The sequence below is a fragment of the Vipera ursinii genome (assembly GCF_947247035.1).
Source record: "Vipera ursinii genome assembly, chromosome: 4".
In the NCBI taxonomy this organism is placed as follows: Eukaryota; Metazoa; Chordata; class Lepidosauria; order Squamata; family Viperidae; genus Vipera; species Vipera ursinii.
Window position 1 is genome coordinate 23,104,683 of NC_139514.1, and position 20,398 is coordinate 23,125,080.

The 20,398-nt window shown below is 38.8% G+C and overlaps 1 protein-coding gene across 1 annotated transcript in view; it reads left to right on the forward strand.

The window, feature by feature from the left end:
- Positions 1-20,398, forward strand: part of MTUS2 (microtubule associated scaffold protein 2) — a gene marked incomplete at its 5' end in the record, with an annotated part of 203,925 nt that overhangs the window by 27,977 nt on the left and 155,550 nt on the right. Inside the window, one exon of the mRNA XM_083362432.1 lies at positions 3,026-3,229. Within this exon, the coding sequence (XP_083218558.1) occupies positions 3,026-3,229 (204 nt within the window). The remainder of the gene's footprint in view (positions 1-3,025; positions 3,230-20,398) is intronic.

A 20,398-nucleotide genomic window follows, 5' to 3' on the forward strand; every position in this document is an offset into this window, starting at 1 on the left:
TGAGGGGCTGCCACAAAGAAGAGGGGTTCAGGTTGTTCACCAGAGCACCAGAAGAAAGGACGAGAAACAATGGTTGGAAACTGATCAAAAGAGAAGCAACCTGGAATTAAGAAGAAAGTTCCTAACAGTGAGGACAATTAATCAGTGGAACAGCTTGGCTTCAGAAATCATGGGCTATCCATCACTGGAGGTTTTTAAGAAGAGACTGGACAGTCACTTATCTGAGATGGTGTAGGTTCTCCTGCTTGAGCAGGGGGCTGGATTAGAAGACCTCTAAGGTCCCTTCCAGATTCTATTCTATTCTATTCTATTCTATTCTATTCTATTCTATTCTATTCTATTCTATTCTATTCTATTCTATTCTATTCTATTCTATTCTATTCTTTATATATTTCTTAAATATACAAACATAAAAGGATGTCGAAGTAAGATGAAATGAATTTAAAATTGAAAAAAATGACACCCACAGATTTTTTCAAATCTGTTTCAACCTTTCTAATGTGGTGACTTTTGCTAGATTTTGTGGAAGAGAGTTTCAACTTTGTGGTAGCTGTCAATTTTTTTTGTCTGGCCTGAATTTCACAGGATTTCAAATGTTTAATGTACCTGGATTCTTATATCATGGAAGAGGTAGAAAAGAATTACTGTTATCTCGTTTCTTTTCAATAGAACAGATTTGTTTAAAGACATTATGACATAGGCTCGCTTATTTTCAGCTTCCTGATGATTACTAACATGGAAATACTTTTTTTCACTCCTTTTTTGCCACTTGCATATTATATTTTAATGTTTAGATTGAACTATACACCATAGTCTCTCTTTAAAATAAGAAACCCAGGCAAATATAATGCTACAGGATCCAATCTGGGTGGGTCACTGGGGCCAGAAGTTTAGTCTTACAAGCTTTCAGACTCATGCTGAAACCCATCCTCAGGGAGCTTCTCTCTAGCAGACTGTGTGCTTTGGGCTTTCTCTGTGTAGTATTTATATGGTACCTGTTGGTTGTGGCTTTTTAGATGCTGATTGGGGTGTTGATGGCTTTTCGTGTGCTGCCAAGCCCTTGCCCTCTAAATACTTGATAGGCTTGTGGTAAATCAGCACTTCTGTTGATGGATGAGGGGTCCATTTCCCAGGCTTCAATCACTTCCCTACTGTTTTTGTGCCTGCTCATCCAACAATCTTAGTAGATGCAAAATTGAATGTATGTCTTTGTTCATTGCAATGTGAGACTACCAGTGAGTTTGGGTCTCCTCATTTGATCTCTTGCTTGTGTTCTTGCAATCTGGTGGTTAGCATCTCCCCATCTGTTCTACATAGTGACAGTGGCAATCCATACAGGGGATCTGGTAGATTACATTGGAAGTATCTCCCACCTTCAAGCGATCTTTACAATGCATAATTCGTCCTCATATGGCAGCGTTGGAAACTGTGCTCTACTGCTTCCGAAATACTTTTGAAGTATGGCAGAGTGTGCCATGTAGTTAGTCTTGTACCTTGTTTCTTCCTTTCTCTTCCCTTGCACAGATATCTTGTAACAAATGATTGTGGGTACTCATTCTGCCTGAATTGTTCATGTGGGTACCTGCCTCCAGCTGTTTGGCTTGCTGGGTACTACAGTGGGTTCTCACTCTGCCATATAGTGTTCTGATGTAAGTCTTTTTGTGTGACAGCGGGTGGTTGTTGTTGAAATTCAGAATGCACGGCGTGTTGGTGGCCTTGCAATAAATTGTGGTTTTTAGGCTTCAATCCTCTTGTCTATCTGAAAATGGTAATTGTATAGCTGTTTCTTCTTCTATTGTAAACTGTATGTCAGGAAGATGGAGTTCAGTATGGTATGAAAGTCTTTCAGTACATTTCTTTTGATGATGACAAACATGTCATCCATGTAGCTGCACCAAAAATTAGGTGTGTAGTTCTGAAATGCGCGGTGTTCTAGTTCATGAAAGACTGTTTCTGCAGTGACTCCTGATATTGGGGATACAATGGGTGTCCTTTTTATTTGCTCATACATTTCCCTTTTGAATGTGAAGATGGTGTGTTGACAGTATTGGAGTAGCCTCATGAATCCTGTCCTGGTTAGGTGGTTCTGATGTGTGTTGAACTGTGAGAGCCAGATTGTTGAACTAGATGTTTTGAAGTTCTTAAAAATTTTTGAACCAGGCTAGAAACTAGGAGATGGAATTCTAGTCCCACCTTAACTCATGAAAGCATGAAAAATAATAAGAATTGTATTGATATACTAAACTATACAATTCTATATGGATTTGCATTTGTACTTATCAGGCATATTTGATATTTCCATCTCTAGAATCATATAAATTAAAAATAATGTCATTTTAAAATAAAGTCTGAAATGGCATAAGAAAAAAAAATAAAAATAATGATGAATCAAATTTTATGTTGCTGGCTTATAGCTTCTTACATGTTGTTTTCCTTTCATCCATTTTAATTTATTGCATTAAAAAACCTAATTGGTTGTGCATCACTTTAGATTTGATTCCAAATATTTTGTCATGAACATGGACCTGACTGCAATTCTTTGAAGCAGCTGCAGAAACCTAAGAGAATAAATGTAAGTGCATTAAAGAGGAGCAGATGGGGCCATTGGAATCAAAATGGAAGCGTCACTCAACCCAACTCAAGGAATAACAATAATAACAATAACAAAAATCCCTCCATATTTTCTGGGAGTTCCTCAGACCTGGCTTTGTTATCAGGCTGGTGATCTCTGGGGATGGGTGAGAACCATTGCTGATCGAATCTCTTTTGTGTACTTTTTAAAAATGTGATTGTGTTTGACATGTGTATTGTTTTTATACTTTCTTTTTTGCTATATGCTGCCCAGAGTCGCTTCTTGTGGGATGGATGGCCATATAACATTCATAAATAAATAAATGTGGGATCGTCAAAAAGTTCCAAGGGATGTATTTCTTTTCAATGCCATTCTTGTCTGTTCTGAAAAGATTTAACAATACATCTCCATTTTTTTTAAAAAAAATGCATGCAATATTTTTTTTTCTTCCAGTTGATCTTAAAAAAGGCTCAAGTCCAAATGCTACAAAATCGAATCTTCCAAAACCATGTCAGTCTGGACTTCGTCCTCCTGGTTATTCACGGTTGCCATCAACTAAACTCACCACCTTTGGTTTTGTCAGGAGCTCCAGCATCTCCTCAATCTCAAGCAAATCAAATGACAGAGTCCAGACTGATCAAAACAAGACAGCCAACCGTAAGTCAAACAACTTGATTTTCACTCCAGATATATCTGTTGCAGAGAAACAAAGAGAAATAAAGAATACTTACTTCCTTGTTGTGTGTTAGCAGCACATTTCTGTTTGCTGTTGAATTTTATGACATATATAATGTTGGATACGTATTTTCTAATAATAAATTACCTGTATAGGCTTTTCTTCTAAAAGTTGCTGAAAGGTTACAGCTGAACGGTTACATCTCATAAACATTTTTGTATGTAAACATTCTACGTATATTATGCATGTACACATACAAATAAATGAACTACTTTCAAACAGAAATAAACAGTAGATTTCTTGCTTCAGCACACTATGGTTAAGGGAAAAAAGGCTGTTGTCTCTCTACATTTAATACAAAGAACCCTTAGCTGAACCTCACCTCAAATACTATTTTCTGTAGTAGAAGTTTATTTAAGTAAAGAATAACCACATGACACTGAGTATTCTCATTATGGGATCTATATGTTCCATGAACTCAGAGCACAAGGAAGGATTGTGAGGGTTTTAAAGTGTCAGCTTCTCTCTTTGAAGACCAGATATTGGAACCATCTCAATTTCAAAGCAACTGTTATCACTCTTCAAGTGGTTCAAATTCAGGATGCCAGCTTGTATAAAAGCCAGAGGCTTTTGAGTGATGTAGAGCCCTAAATCTTTCAGTGTTTATGTTAATTTCAAATGAATTGCAAGAAATAAAACACAAAGTAGGCCACAATCAATCCCAAGGGCTTTCTTACACTTGCATAATAGATTTAATAATTGGTGGAATCATCCAGATCCTTTGAGCTTAGCATCTTACTAAAATACAAATAGCCAAAGTACAAATACATGCAAATGCCTTTTGGTACCATCACGCTTCTCTGATGCACACAGCAGAATGTGTAGAGAAAGTTCAAGGAGTGAAGAGAGCTTACACAAATTAAACGAGATTTAAATTTGTCAGGGTGGGAAACCTACCATAGTTCTTGCTGGAGTTTTGAGAAGTTGTCAAATACTATGTATGGTTAGCTCATTCTGAAATATTAATTGCTTTTTCTAATTTAGCTTGTATTGCTCTTAATTAGAAGAGTGGCTGCTAGGTGTCAATTTTCTCAGGTTTTTTGTTTTCTAACCTGTTCCTGCCACTATTAATTAATTGTCTTAGGGAAAGAGTCAAAACTACATTATTCAGGAAAGGAAAATGGAAAAGCTTCCAGATGGACTTTTTTAAAAAAGCATCAGAGATCCTAATCCAGAATGTGTTCCTACTGTAATCCATATCACAGATAGGAAATTATATGTGGCATGAGAATCAGAAACATGTCCTGTAGCATTGTTCTTGTTTCTCTTTTCTTTTTTTTCCCAGAATAAAGATGTTCGGTTCAAGTACATTTTGAAAAAGTCCGAATAGTCTGTGCATGAGATAGCCATTATTAGAAAACTATTTTTGAACTAGTTCAAGAAATTAGATTATCTTTACATTATTTATTTGTCTTACATTTAATTGCTGTGGGACAAGGGAGAGTTAGAATGCAGAAGATAATTAGAGAAGTTGGTAAACTACACACAGAATGGGCTTAGAATATTTGCATGAATCAAAACATTACAGGTAGTCCTCAACTTACTACTGATTGTTTAATGACTATTCAAATGTTATGACAGCCTTGGAAAAAGTTACTTATGACCTGTTGAACTACCCCCCCCCCCGTCACATGATTGCATTTTGGTCACTTGGGAAGCAGCTGATATTTAAGACCAGTTGCAACTTCCCACAATAACCTGACTGTGTTTTATGACATATTTTGCTGTTTTCTGCAAAAAATTCCCACTGGATAAGCTGACTTTGGACCTAAACCATGTGATTCAATGACTATGGTGACTCATTTACTGAGCGTGGTGACTAGTTGATGACTGTTGCAAAAAAATCAAGGCCGGTAACATGGTGACTCGACTTATGACCCCAATTATTTACAACAAAAATTGTGGACTCAATTGCAGGTAGACAAGGCCAAGGTCTACCTATACTTTTGTCTAGCTACGCAAGCTAGCAAAATTGCACTCCTCCCTCCAAAAAGAAAACTGGTACATGCAGTCCTTTGATTAATGTTATATGGCCTGTTGTATGGTCTTTTGGAAGTAATCAGTTTACACATCCTGTAAGAGCTTTCCCTGTTTGAAGAGAAGAGATATGGGCTTACTCAGTTTTAACTCTGGCTCCTGCCCATTGCTTTTTCGGTAGCTATAGTAATTGGTGTGTGGTCTTCACAAGTAATGCAGCCCTTGAGAAATAAAAAATTGCTTTCTTCACATTATTTTAACTTTTTCTCCTCTCAACAGCTCATCTGTTTAACTGAAATGCCCCAAATGCTCTACTCATCAAGATCTTGGCCACCATCTTGCTTTTTTTTACTCCTTTGCAGATGACCCTGGACACTAGGTCCTCAGAGGACTTTTCCTTCAATTTGTCAGAGTAGCACTATCGGATTAATATATAATTCGAGGAGTTTTATGGCTCACTTGCCATATCTTGGTGTGTTAGGTGTAATTTTATCTAACCATCCAGATATGCTAATTTCCCAAACTTCATTATGACAGAAAAACACAAATATATGTGTGGCTGTTTTAAAGTGGGGCTAGAGTTTGCTGTTGTTATATGTTGTGATTAGTATGCAGTTTTATATTCACAGATGCAATAAATATGATAATACTGTGACAAACAAACACTTTTTAAAGAATATTTTCTATTTACTAAGAATGATAGGAAATAAAATAACTCTGAATGCAGCACAAAGTGTATTTATTGCATTTTAGTAAATTGAGTTTTCAGGGAGGTTATCATTCAATTTGATTGCTGTTCTTCTTGCTCACATAAAAATCAACTATGAATGTAACTTGTACCAATTAGTCAGAGAAATGGCTAGTGTTAGATTTGTAGTGTAATGCTGGCAAAGATCTAACCAAAATATTTAAATAGGTATGGAATACCACATTTAAATATATTTTATTAAATATCAGATTCTTCACAACTGGATATGGTCAGATAAATATATTTGCCCCAGTCTAAAAGGAGGATATAAGAAGTAAAATTAAATCAGTGCATTTTTCTGCTTGATGTGCTGTTCTCCAATGCAATAAAAAAACCTTTTGTTGGCTAAGTATCCTGCTGCTTCTTTTACAGGACCATTAATCACCTATGAAAATGATGACTTTGGGGAGTGGGGAGATGGAAAAATGTTTTTGCTTCCTTTAAATGTCAGATGCACTTTTTCTTTTTTCCTCCTTCTTCAGAGAAAAATAAATCTTGAAAGTATGGCATGGATGGCATAATTTCCTGCCTCATTCTAGAGTATCAGAAGCTGTAGCAAAGTTTTCTTGCTTAAAAAAATATAAAACAAAGGAAAAGAAAATTCTCAGCAATGCCTTTTTATTTTTATGACAGGACAACATTTCTTAACTTAAAACAAGCAAATGCTACATGAGGACCTGAGTATATATAGATTAAAAATAAACATATCCCACTGAGTAGCAACTGAAGACAGAAAGGAAGAAGCTCCCCTACTTCTTTTTCTCAACCATAGGCTTTTATTTCTCAGACTCTAAAGATTTCCCCACTGCTAGGGTGGTCAGGTTTTCCCCCAAACCATTATTCAAACAGAAGGGTAACAGGCAGAGATTCAAGAACACAGCTCTTGGATAAGGTGCTTTCTTAAAGATATTAGAAAAACTATTACGATGTAGAGATAGCAACAGCCAACTATAAGCGGATGGATGGATGGATGGATGGATGGATGGATGGATGGATGGATGGAAGGGATGGGATGAATTCTGGAAGCTGAACTCTTGAAATCCAATTCTTATGCATCTTCTTCCCACCTTTGCATTGTTATGGCGTGAGAGCAGGTTGTTTATCAGTGGGAAGGATCACTAACAACTGTGCATGATTATTGTAACAGATTTGTTTGGTCTCAAGTTTGTACCTTATCTTGGTCCTTCTAGTCTTCCCGTGACTGCAAAACCTAGCATCACAGGATCATGGGCTTGGAAGGGACTTTGAAGATCTTTTAGTCCAACCTCCTGTCTAGTGCAGGAATCCTGATACCATTCTAAACATTCTGAAGTGCAGAGGAACAGTTTGAGCCAGCTTCTTTACTCCACCAAATCATCATATTTAGAGTACTCCTAGAAACCTAATTGGAGGTGGGGGAATGCAGTTTGGAATGTTAATGCTGTCAGTCTTCATATTTATTCAGTCCATCTACCTGTAAAATGAATGCACATACAGGTAATCCTTGACTTGCAACCACAATTGGGACCAGATTTTCCATCACTAAGTGGTGCAGTCATAAAGCAAGAGGCTATGCAACCACATTACTTTAAGATTGCATGTAAAGCAACAAAAAATTGGGCTCAGTTGTAACTTGAAGACTACCTGTAGCTTATCTGGCTTTACATGAAATTAATGAATCCTGGGAAGAACCCCTGGCCAAAGAATTAGGAAACAGAGCAGCTACTCTCTCATTTGAGAATAACATATTGCTTGCTTGTGGATATGTTGTCTTCATATAACAATGAACTGTAGCAACAGTTGTGATATATTAATCACTCACCAGGCTTAAGCAGATATTGGATCTCTTCTGATGAACACAATCTGTGCTGTTTGGCCTATTGAAGATACCTCTTATGGCAGAATCAATATAACTGAATATTGAGTGCATTGGTTCCAGCTGGTGGGAATCTCCAGTTTTTATTTTTGTTTTCAATAATTTTATTAAGAATTGTGCTAAGCAGGTAAAACTAACAAATAAATCTAATACATGTATTTATAGAGAGAGCAGGGTGAGGGAGGGAAAGGGAAAGAACAACTGAGGGGGGGAAAGTAAGAACATATCCCCCTGTGATGACTCACCCAGACACTTCCCCAGATACCTCTCCCAATGTCTGTTTGGAGGAGGATGAATCAGTTCTGGGCATGCCAGGAGGGGAGTTAGTTAGTGGCTGCAAGTAGCCATCTGAGGGTGACTGGCTGAAACACAGATGCAGCAAGATAGACCTGAGGCTTCAGGTAGGGAAAGCATGCAGCTGCAACCAGTCAGCAATGAGGAAGAAGAACTGACTTCTGTACCTGATCCAAGAACATGCAGGACAGAGAAAAGGCAAAAGCAGCAAAGGTCAGCCTGGCTACTCATGAGGAGGCTTCCTCGCCCCTCTTAATGGGTGTTACCAGAAGCTGGCTATTTAGCACAGCAGTCAGATGGAGATGATGCTGGGAATAACATGTTTGTTTCCTTGCTGTGTGTTCTTGCCTTGAATTTTGTATGTTTCTCTTCAGCTGTAGTCTTGTTTTGCCTTTGCCTTTGCCCGTGGACTTCCCTTGTCTTTCAGATTTGCCTTTGCCTCATCTTGCCTTTGCCTGTGGACTCGCCTTTGTCTTGGAACTTGACTTTGACAAGTAGACCGGACTTGCCTTTGCATTAAGGACTAGAGTTGACTTCATTTGAGTAGCCTGTGGAACTTATTAGGGTTGAGCCAATGCTAGCACAGGGAATCTCTGGGGAATACCAATTCAGACTCAGAAGCCTTAATAAAGGTAAAGGTAAAGGTTCCCCCGCACATGCGTGCTAGTCGTTTCCGACTCTAGGGGCCGGTGCTCATCTCCGTTTCATAGCCGAAGAGCCAGCGCTTGTCCGAGGACGTCTCCGTGGTCATGTGGCCGGCATGACTAGACGCCAAAGGCACACGGAACGCTGTTACCTTCCCACCGTAGTGGTCCCTATTTTTCTACTTGCATTTTTACGTGCTTTCGAATTGCTAGGTGGGCAGAAGCTGGGACGAGTAACAGGCGCTCACTCTGCTACACGGCACTCGGGATTCGACCCACCAAACTGCCGACCTTCCGATCGACAAGTTCAGCATCCTAACCCACTGAGCCCTTAAACTCTCTCTCTCTCTCTCTCTCTCTGTGTGTGTGTGTGTGTGTGTGTGTGTGAGAGAGAGAGAGAGAGAGAGAGAGAGAGAGAGCAGGACAGCACACCTCCCACACAGTTCAAATGTTTTAATTAAAGCAGTCTTTTTGTGCTTTAACAATTGACCTTCAGAGTCTTGTTTTGCATTGAAGTAAAAACAAAACAGATTTTTCTCACATGATGCTAAATTCATTTAAGCTTTGCATTTAAACTCTTTAAAACAACTCTAAAATCACTTGTTTGCTGTATATTGCCAAAAATTTCAAAATAAAGATCTTATGAAGCTGAAAAGACATAGTTTCCTTTCTTTTTAAATGGATTGAAGGAAAACTCATCCAGCAACTTGCAGGCTTGCAGTTCTGAAGATTTTCAATTTTAAAGAGGCAGTACAAAAAAAATAAAAACTCCAAAGTGATTAAAAGGATGAGGTTTGCTCAAACTATGAATCCACGAAAGGCTGCATTTAAGGTTCATACCATGATAGAACCCACATGATCACAGGCAGCTGCAAAAATGTTAATTTCTGCTATCTATTCACAAAAATCAGCTGTTGAGAAGTGCATATGGGCAATGTGTCCATCTCTCTTTTTTCCTAAGAAGATTTCATCCAGCTGCCTTTTGGCCATAATGCCCCTGCAATCCCTGCAGAGTGAAGAAAAATGTAGGTGTTAACTTACCTTTTGTCACTGGGAGCCAGAATCTGGGAATCTCCAGTTTTAGGGTGGTAAAAGTTGTATAGAATCTAGGTGCTCTGTTTGCCATTATCTCTGACAATAAACAATGTGAGTCTTCAACATTTTTTCCCTCCATCTTGAAGAAATAATACAGAGTTTTTGATATTCTTCAGAGTAATCATTGCATTGTTGTTGAAGACCCAACATTTGGCCTGATTTAAAGTTTCCGCTTCACAAAGCAATAAAAAGAAGATAAAGGTGGAAAAAAATGTGTCCTCTTCCCCTCTGTATAGTTCATAACTCCAAATTTGCATTTTAATTGTAAACTTCTGTAACTTCTGAAAGGAATACATTTAGGGGACTTTAGTCTTGAGTTCCCCTTCATGGATTACTGCCTTGTCGTGGTGAAGGGGCTTGCGTAATTCAATGAAGCTATGAGCTATGCCATGCAGGGCCACCCAAGATGGAAAGGTCATAGCAGAGAGTTCTGACAAAACGTGATCCACTGGAGAAGGAAATGGCAACCCATTCCAGTATCTTTGCCATGAAAACCCCATGGACATTACCCAAAGGAAAAAAGACATGATGCTGGAAGATGAGCCCCTCAGGTCAGAAGGCGTCCAATATGCTACCGGGGAAGAGCAGAGGGCTAGTATTAGTAGCGCCACAAAGAATGAAGCGACTGGGCCAAAGCCGAAAGGACAGTCAGCTGTGGATGTATCTGGTGGTGAAAGGAAAGTCCGATGCTGTAAAGATTTTTTCTCCATAGGAACCTGGAATGTAAGATCCATGAATCAAGGAAAGCTGGTCAAACAAGAGATGACAAGACTGAACATCAACAACTTAGGAATCAGTGAACTAAAATGGACAGGAATGGGTGAATTTAATTCAGATGACCATCAGGTATACTACTGTGGGTAAGAATCCCTCAGAAGAAATGGAGTAGCCTTCATAGTCAATAAAAGTGTAGGAAAAGCAATACTGGAATACAATCCCCAAAATGACAGAATGATCTCAGTTCGAATTCAAGGCAAACCATTAAATATCACAGTAGTCCAAGTCTATGCCCCAACCACCGGTGCTGAAGAGGATGAAATTGACCGGTTCTATGAAGCCCTACAGCACCTTATAGAACTAACACCAAAAAATGATGTCCTTATCATCATGGGGGATTGGAATGCTAAAGTAGGAAGCTAAAAGATAACCGGAATAACAGGCAAGTTTGGCCTTGGAGTACAAAATGAAGCAGGGCACAGGCTGACAGAATTTTGTCAAGAGAATACGATGGTCATAGCAAACACTCTTTTCCAACAACCCAAGAGACGGCTCTACACATGGACATCACCAGACGGTCAACACAGAAATCAAATTGATTATGTGCTCTGCAACCAAAGATGGAGAAGCTCTATACAGTCAGTAAAAACAAGACCAGGAGCTGACTTTGGCTCAGACCATGAGCTTCTCATTGCAAAGTTTAGGCTTAAACTGAAGAAAGTAGGGAAAAGCACTAGGCCACTCAGCTATGAACTAAATCATATCCCTGATGAATATACAGTAGAGGTGACAAATAGATTTAAGGAATTAGATCTGATAGACAGAGTGCCTGAAGAACTATGGACGGAGGTTTGCAACATTGTACAACAGGTAGCAACTAAAACTATCCCAAAGAAAAAGAAATGCAAGAAAGCAAAATGGCTGTCTGAAGAAGCTTTGCAAATAGCTGAGGAAAGGAGGGAAGCGAAAGGCAAGGGAGAAAAAGAAAGATACACCGAATTGAATGCAGTATTTCAGAGAATAGCTAGAAGAGATAAGAATGTCTTCTTAAATGAACAGTGCAAAGAAATAGAAGAAAACAATAGAATAGGGAGGACCAGAGATCTCTTCAAGAAAATTGGAGAGACGAAGGGAACGTTTCATGCAAAAATGGGCATGATAAAGGACCAAAATGGCAGGGACCTAACAGAGGCAGAAGAGATTAAGAAGAGGTGGCAAAATTACACAGAAGAACTATACAAGAACAAGTTTAACCTTCCTGATAGCCACGATGAGGTGGTTACTGACCTCGAGCCAGACATCCTAGAATGTGAAGTGAAGTGGGCCTTAGGAAAGCTGAGCAACAACAAGGTTAGTGGAGGTGACAGTATTCCAGCTGAGCTATTCAAAATCTTAAACTACGATGCAGTAAAAGTGCTACACTCAATTTGCTAGCAAATTTGGCAAACTCAACAGTGGCCACATGATTGGAAAAGATCAGTTTACATTCCAATTCCAAAGAAAGGCAGTGCCAAAGAATGTTCAAACTATCACACCATTGCACTCATTTCACATGCTAGTAAAGTTATGCTTAAAATCCTACAAGCTAGACTCCAGCAGTATGTGGATCGAGAACTTCCAGAAGTACAGGCAGGGTTTCAAAGAGGCAGAAGAACTAGAGATCAAATTGCCAACATACACTGGATTATGGAGAAAGCTAGGGAGTTCCAGAAAAACATGTACCGTATTTTCTGGCGTATAAGACAACTTTTTAATCCATGAAAATCTTCTCAAAAGTCAGGGGTCGTCTTATACGTCGGGTGCTGCAACTTTAGGGACAGGGCTGGCTGGAAAACCTGGAGCGGATCTCCCATTTGGTCTGCGCAGGAAAGCGGGACAAATTGGAGAAGAAGCTGCAGTCTGTGATTTTTTACAGGCTGGGCGTCTTTCCTTCTAAAGTTGAAGAGCAGCTGCAGTCTATCCCAACTTGAAAGGCAGGTGGGGAATGCAGCAGCCAGAGCAGCTGTTTAGCTCTAAGGACACATTTGACTCAGGAACTGGGCGGGCTGGCTGGAAAACCTGGAGTGGATCTCCCATTTGGTCTGCGCAGGGAAAGTTTTAGAGTGAATTAGGAAAAGTTTAATCCACTTGCACTGTTTTATGTTTACATGTTTGATGACAAACAGCCTTATGTTTATAAGTGACAGTTTTCCTACTAAGTACCTGCATTTGAATTAAAATTACCATATTAAAATCAAATCTGATGTTTTTTAATTTTTATTTGGTGTGCATTGGAAGAGGGGTAGTCTTATACGGCGAGTATAGCCCAAACCCTATAATTTAACAGGAAATGTAGGGGGTCGTCTTATACGCCCAGTCATCTTATACGCTAGAAAATACGGTACTTCTGCTTCATTGACTATGCTAAAGCCTTTGATTGTGTGGATCATAACAAACTGTGGCAAGTTCTTAAAGAGATGGGCATACCAGACCATCTGATTTGTCTCTTTGAGAAACCTATATGCGGGTGAAGAAGCAACAGTGAGAACTGGACACGGAACCACTGATTGGTTCAAAATTGGGAAAGGAGACCAGAAAGGCTGTATACTGTCGCCCTGCCTGTTTAACTTATATGCAGAGCACATCATGAGAAAGGCAGGGCTAGATGAATCAAAAGTTGGAATTAAGATTGCCGGAAGAAATATCAACAACCTAAGATATGCAGATGATACCACTCTAATGGCAGGAAGTGAAGAGGAACTAAAGAGCCACTTGTTGTGAGTGAAGAAGGAGAGTGCAAAACTTGGGTTGAAACTAAACATTAAGAAAACCAAGATCATGGCATCCAGCCCTCTCAATTCCTGGCAAATAGATGGGGAAGAAATGGAGATAGTGACAGATTTTATTTTCCTGGGCTCCAAGATCACCGCAGATGGGGACTGTAGCCAAGAAATTAAAAGATGCTTGCTCCTGGGGAGGAAAGCCATGGAAAATCTAGACAGCACACTAAAAAGCAGAGACATCACCCTGCCAACAAAAGTGCATATAGTCAAGGCTATGGTCTTCCCAGTTGCAATGTACGGCTGTGAAAGCTGGACCATAAGAAAGGCTGAGCGCCAAAGAATTGAGGCCTTTGAACTATGGTGCTGGAGAAGACTCCTGCGAGTCCCTTGGACTGCAAGGCGATCAAACCGGTCAGTCCTAGAGGAGATCAACCCTGACTGCTCTTTAGAAGGCCAGATCCTGAAGCTAAAGCTCAAATACTTTGGCCACCTAATGAGAAGGAAGAACTCACTGGAGAAGAGCCTAATGCTGGGAAAGATTGATGGCAATAGAAGAAGGGGACGACAGAGAATGAGGTGGCTGGATGGAGTCACTGAAGCAGGAGGCATGAGCTTAAATGGACTCCAGAAGATGGTAGAGGACAGGAAGGCCTGGAGGAACGTTGTCCATGGGGTTGCGATGGGTCGGACATGACTTCACAACCAACAACAACAAGTCTTGAGTTGCAATGAACTAGAACCCAGTATCTAAAAGTAAGAAAGAAAAGGAAGAGAAGTGATAAAAGTCCCTTCTGTTTTTATCTTGTTGCACATTTCTGCTAAGGATTTGAATTACCATTTCTCTGAGATTCAGAAACTGAACTGAATTTTTCCTACTTTGAGGAAAATTGAGGGAGGCAATGACTTTGAGGGAGGAAACTCTTTTATTTTTCCACTAGTTCATCTGAATGAGCTTTCTAAAGAAATCACATGGCTTTTTGATTTTCCAGAAATGACCAAAATAAAAAGGCTGTATCAGAGATATACATATATTGTATTAATGTTGGAGTCCTCTAGGCATGCTTTATACTGTAAGATCTCACATTCTGAGAGCATATAAAGAAGCATAAAAAAAGGAACCAAAAGAAATGATGATTTGAAGAACATTCAGTATGATAGCATGTGTTGGATGTTGAAAAAGAAGAAAAGACATTCGGTCAGAAGGAGAAGGGTAAATTCTTAACTAAAAACTAGGCTAGAAAAGGGAAATTGAAAAGCGGCACTGTTTTTTGACTACATACTGGTTTTATGTTCAGAAAAGTAAGGAAATGAATGCTGTAATCAAACAATAACACGTTTCCTAGATTATGGGGTGAAGCTGGAGTCTCACCCGTGACAGTTGTGCCTTCTGCTCTGAGAGAGATAAAATTTAGGCCAGCTGGGTGAGCTCTTTAGGTGGTCTGGAGGTGACTGGCATAGAAATGGAAATAGACTGTCACAAAACAATAAACTGTGAATTTAAAACTAAGTGATAACTGCTTAAACAATTACTTTTTCAGGCTTGCTGATTGATAGTCTCTGGAGACTCACCCCAGGCTATAAGTTGTCATGAAAACTAGCTATTTGATAGGCTTTTGCTCTGCAGAGCACACAAAGCAAAGAAACATTTTGTTTTTCCATTTAATTTGGGTCTTAATCTCACAATGGTAGGAAAATAACATTTCGAGGCCTACTGTCAAATACACAAGCTACTGGGGTTGGGGGGTGGGGAATTTTCATATAAGTTTCCTCCTGGGGGAGCAATTATCAGAAAACATTGGGAACTGACACATGAAGAACCCATGGTAGTACTAACACTGCTTGCTCACAATCATTTATTCTGCTCCCTTGGAGGCGGGGGGGGGGGGGAGGAAGGCAAAATTGCCTTCCATATAGATTGCCTAGATTGCCGTAAAGTATACCTGTGGTGACAATATCATTAGAGGAAAATGTTGTGGTTAGGCTTGTTTGCAAATCACAATCAAAACAACGAGCCCGTTTTGTTTAAATGCAAGAGTGAGATTATTAACCTGGACTGCCTAGTGTGAATCATCTTAAAGCTTTTCAGTTCGCTCCGTTTGATTCTTGCCACGTGACTTTTTTTAAAAAAGATAGCTTCTTAACTTTCAGTTGGAACAAAAATAGAGACAAGAGTGTAGCAGTATGCAAATTTTCCCATCTTATTATCAGCTCCCCAGTGTGTGAGAGAGAGCAAGTTTGGCTCTGCAGAAAGTGCTGCAGCTCTCATGTGCCCAATTTATTAACTTACAGGAGGGTTTAAAATATGTGCTGTTTGCCTCATGTTGAAGAATTTAAATAAATTGTAACAGTGAAAAGAGACAGTTTGGGTAGCTACAGCAAACCTTTCCACCCTGATGCTGGTAGATTATTGGGCACTCCAGTCAGCATCATTATTGTACATTTTGTCCTGCTGATAGAGGTGATGGAAAGATGTAGCCAGATAGTTGAACGGCAGTAAGTTAAAATTTCTGCAGGCTAATGTCTATGCGTGTTCAGAAATATTGAGCAATCTGGTTTCCATAGAATAAATCTATGAAACTCAAACCTCTAAAATTGGCCAGCTGAACCACACAAAGACAATCAATCAATAGCCATATTTTCCACAAGATGAGGACTGAGGCTGAGAGACAAGCAAACAGCATGAGAATATCCAAATACTTTTTCTGTTTAAAAAATAATGCACCATACCTGAAATCTCTTAAATTTTTATTTTCCTTGTGTTATTCTGATATTTACAGTATCTAATTTTTCACTGTTTATTTTGCCTTTGACTTCCACATACTGATGGTGTTCTAATATCTAGGTTTGATGTGACTGATTTTGTACTATACTTAATCATCCTGAGTACTTTGGTAGAACAACAAATAAATTAAAAATATAAATTCCAGAGAGAGAGATTTCCTGTTGTTCACAAGGAGATGATGGTTAAGAGAAGTCTGACCTGACTTATATAGTCCATGGACTAATCTTCTAATCTATACTGCATGTCTGCAGATGATTTATACAGGAATTATATAAATCCACGTTGGGATCATTAGTTGACTCATAGAATTGAAGAATCATAGAACTATAAAGTTGGAAGAGGCCAATTACTGAGTTCAACCTGCCACTCAGAATCTATATTAAAATACCCAGAGACCTGGCTGTCTAATCGCTACTGCTTCATGTCTCCTTAAAAAACTCTGCAAATTACATTAGAAATGAATATATTTTTTTTAAAAACAACAACTAATAGAATCACTGATTTCGCATTTCATCTAGAAATATTTATTACAATAGGTGCTTGGGAGAAATTAGAAATTCTATTCCTAATAGCCATGGTGACTGATGATGATCAGTAGTCCAATACAGATGGAAGGCGATAAACTAGAAATATTGTTGTGATGAATGTATGTTGATGATAGAGTCTATTACTAAGATTTCAAATACAGTATACAGTATATATACAGTATGTGTTTAATTATTGGCAAAGGCCCTTTATGTGATTACAAATATGTCCCTCATTTACACACTATATTTTTTTTCATGTAAGGTAAAGGTAAAGGTTCCCCCGCACATGCGTGCTAGTCGTTTCCGACTCTAGGGGCCGGTGCTCATCTCCGTTTCAAAGCTGAAGAGCCAGCGCTTGTCCAAGGATGTCTCTGTGGTCATGTGGCTGGCATGACTAGATTTCAAAGGCACACGGAACGCTGTTACCTTCCCACCGGAGTGGACCCTATTTTCTACTTGCATTTTTACGTGCTTTCGAACTGCTAGGTTGGCAGAAGCTGGGACGAGTAACAGGTGCTCACGGTGCTACGCGGCACTCGGGATTCGACCCACCAAACTGCTGACCTTCTGATCGATAAGCTCAGCATCCTAACCCACTGAGCCACCGTGTCCCTTTTTCATGTAACTCTAAACAATTTTAAAAATAACCCTGAAAAATGTTAGGAAACAGTCAACATTATATCAGGCATAGATTTAAGTACTTGCCGTAGAATTTTAAAGAATGTAAGGAAATTCTTGGAGATATTAAGTGTCTTCCTTTTAGAATGTATTGGAGAAGAAAGGTAGACTTTGTGGACTTTTAGAATATTGACTGATACTAAAAATGTTTATGATGTGTTTTTTCTAGTGCTGACAAATCAGCCTCATATTGACTTACAAGTTGTAACCTTCAGTGCGGACTAATAACAAGCCCCCTAAGCATTCATTTAAAAGTATATATCCAACAGCGGACATAGAATAGCTCAGTTTTCTTAACACCAAGGACAATGCCTTCTTTCTTAGCCAATGTAATTACTTTCCTTCTTTCTATTTTTCTGTGGAAATTGTAGATATTAGCTGTTGCTCTTTTTACAAGTGGTATTTGTATAAGCAGTTTTTCTCTCACTGAAAGTCTTGTATTGTGTCAACACAATTCAAACAACATTAGTGGAAAAGTGGACAATACTTTTGATGTTTTGACTGAAACTCTTCCTTGTACAGAATTCTGAAAATTATTTTTCAGTGCGTGAAGTATTTGGTGTTTTTTTTTCCATTGCTGCTTCCAAAGTTGATTGAATGCACTCTAGAAATAAAGGACAAAAAATATGGAATTTTAATAAAGGACAAAAAATATGGAATTTTAAGGGCCATCAAGCATGATACCTTAGTTCCAGGTTTGTGATCTTTCTTGGATCTTCATTTGTACACAGTAAAAAACAGATTTATGTAGCCTCCTATACATCCTGTACATAACACCAATAAGAAGGAAAATAGGACTGCTGCTGTTTTACATTCCCTTGAATGTTCCTTCATTGCAGCCCAGCTTTTTTCCCCCAGAATTAATAAATTCCATTCAGAATTAATGCCAACTCTTCTCTTTGTGTTGAGTGTTGAATTTGACTGACAGTGGGAAAATGCCTTATTAAAGAAAAAAACAGAATTATTATATTACATTATATTATTAAAAATGACATTGCTGGTTTTTTTTAAAAAAAGATTTTTACTTTTTTAATAATATAATAGCGATACTAACTCAGGCTGAGAAAGTCACTGAAAACTCTGATTACAGTAATCCCCACTGGACATTTTATGGAAAACACAAGATGAAATGGATTACTGTTGGGTAGATCTGCCACTTACATATAGATACCATATTTTTTTAATAGAAAATTTAGATAAACACTAGCTTTTCTTTCAATGTGATCTCCTTCTGACATATAACTGACTCCAGATTCAAAAAGAATTTCAGAATAGAGTTTGCTGTAGAGTTACCTCTTTTCTTATTTATTTTGGGTATTTATGACTGTTGGATTTGAAGAGCAGATAGGGAAGCTGTCAATCAGAACAGAAGAGGTTGAGGACAGTGGCAGTTATAGCAGTAGTCACCCAGATAACTACTTCTGAAATAATAACCAATGCACAGAATCGAGATTGCATTGCTCAAGGTACTGGAGTCAATTACAGGAGCAACTTGGCAACTTTTTGGCATTCAGTGGAATGCTAGAAAAAGGGATATAGGCTATAATAGCAGTCATAGTGGTTGTTCACTGTTGTTGTTGTTGTTAGCTGCAAAGTCGTGTCCGACCCATCGCGACCCTATGGACAACGTTCCTCCAGGCCTTCCTGTCCTCTACCATCTTCTGGAGTCCATTTAAGCTCACGCCTACTGCTTCAGTGACTCCATCCAGCCACCTCATTCTCTGTCATCCCCTTCTTCTCTTGCCCTCAACCTTTCCCAGCATTCGGCTCTTCTCCAGTGAGTCCTTCCTTCTCATTAGGTGGCCAAAGTATTTGAGCTTTAGCTTCAGGATCTGGCCTTCTAAAGAGCAGTCAGGGTTGATCTCCTCTAGGACTGACCAGTTTGATCGCCTTGCAGTCCAAGGGACTTGCAGGAGTCTTCTCCAGCACCATAGTTCAAAGGCCTTGATTCTTTGGCGCTCAGCCTTTCTTATGGTCCAACTTTCACTGCCATACATTGCAAGGTTGTTCATTATTTCTAATTAATCCAGTGCATACAGATGGTGACTTTCCAAATTGTCAAATATTGTCAGATTGTCAAATATTCACACTGAAAATTTATTAGGCACAAGTGTATGCATGTGGAAAGTATAATTCCAATCTGCTACTACCACGTAGATTTGGAAAAGTTACACCTGAATTCAGCAGTGTGGTGTGTTCCAATGAGAGAGCGTGCTGGATCAGTGGCTGAGCAACAGAGCAGGGACCTTACTAGATTCAGCTCTGCCATTAACTTTGCCTTCAGCCTTTTTTTGTGTATACTTGATCTTTTGATTGGCAGAATAAGGATAATAATGCTTATATTACAAAGCTGTCATAAGGATTAAAACAAAATACACATGTTAGTTAAAGTAGTCTTCAATGCAGCAACCAGACTGGTGATGGGGCAATCGCAACACTGCAGGATAAAACTGCTTTTGAAGTCATTGCACTAGTTGCCCATAGATTACAGGCTCAATACTGATGATCACCTACACAGTGCAGTGGTATAACTTCAGATTGAAGCAGGTATTACATTGCCAAAATTGTTGGTCCTTGTCTCGTCCAAACATATTGAGAATATCTGTTAAGAGTCTCACTTCCACAGGAAGTACATGAAATTTAGATTAGGCAACAGGGTTTTTGTCTAGTGACTCCCACACTCCAGGGCATGTTTGAATTTGGTATCTTAGTGTGTATTACCTAGAATCTCACAACTGGGGCTGTCTACAAATATTACAAATAAATAAATATCCTAAATATTACATTTTATAATCATATTCCAAGTTTTTCTGATTATTTCAAGAAAAGCAGCACAGTGAGTTGGAGGATATATTTTATAACATATTTTTCCTATTGATGTACTCTTCTGATAAGGATTATTCAAAATTACCAAGGCCCAATCCTTACATTTCAAGAATGACATCTTTTCTTTCTCCTACTTCCTGTACATGATGAAAGCACATAAGAGATAAAACCGAAGAGCTGTTTTA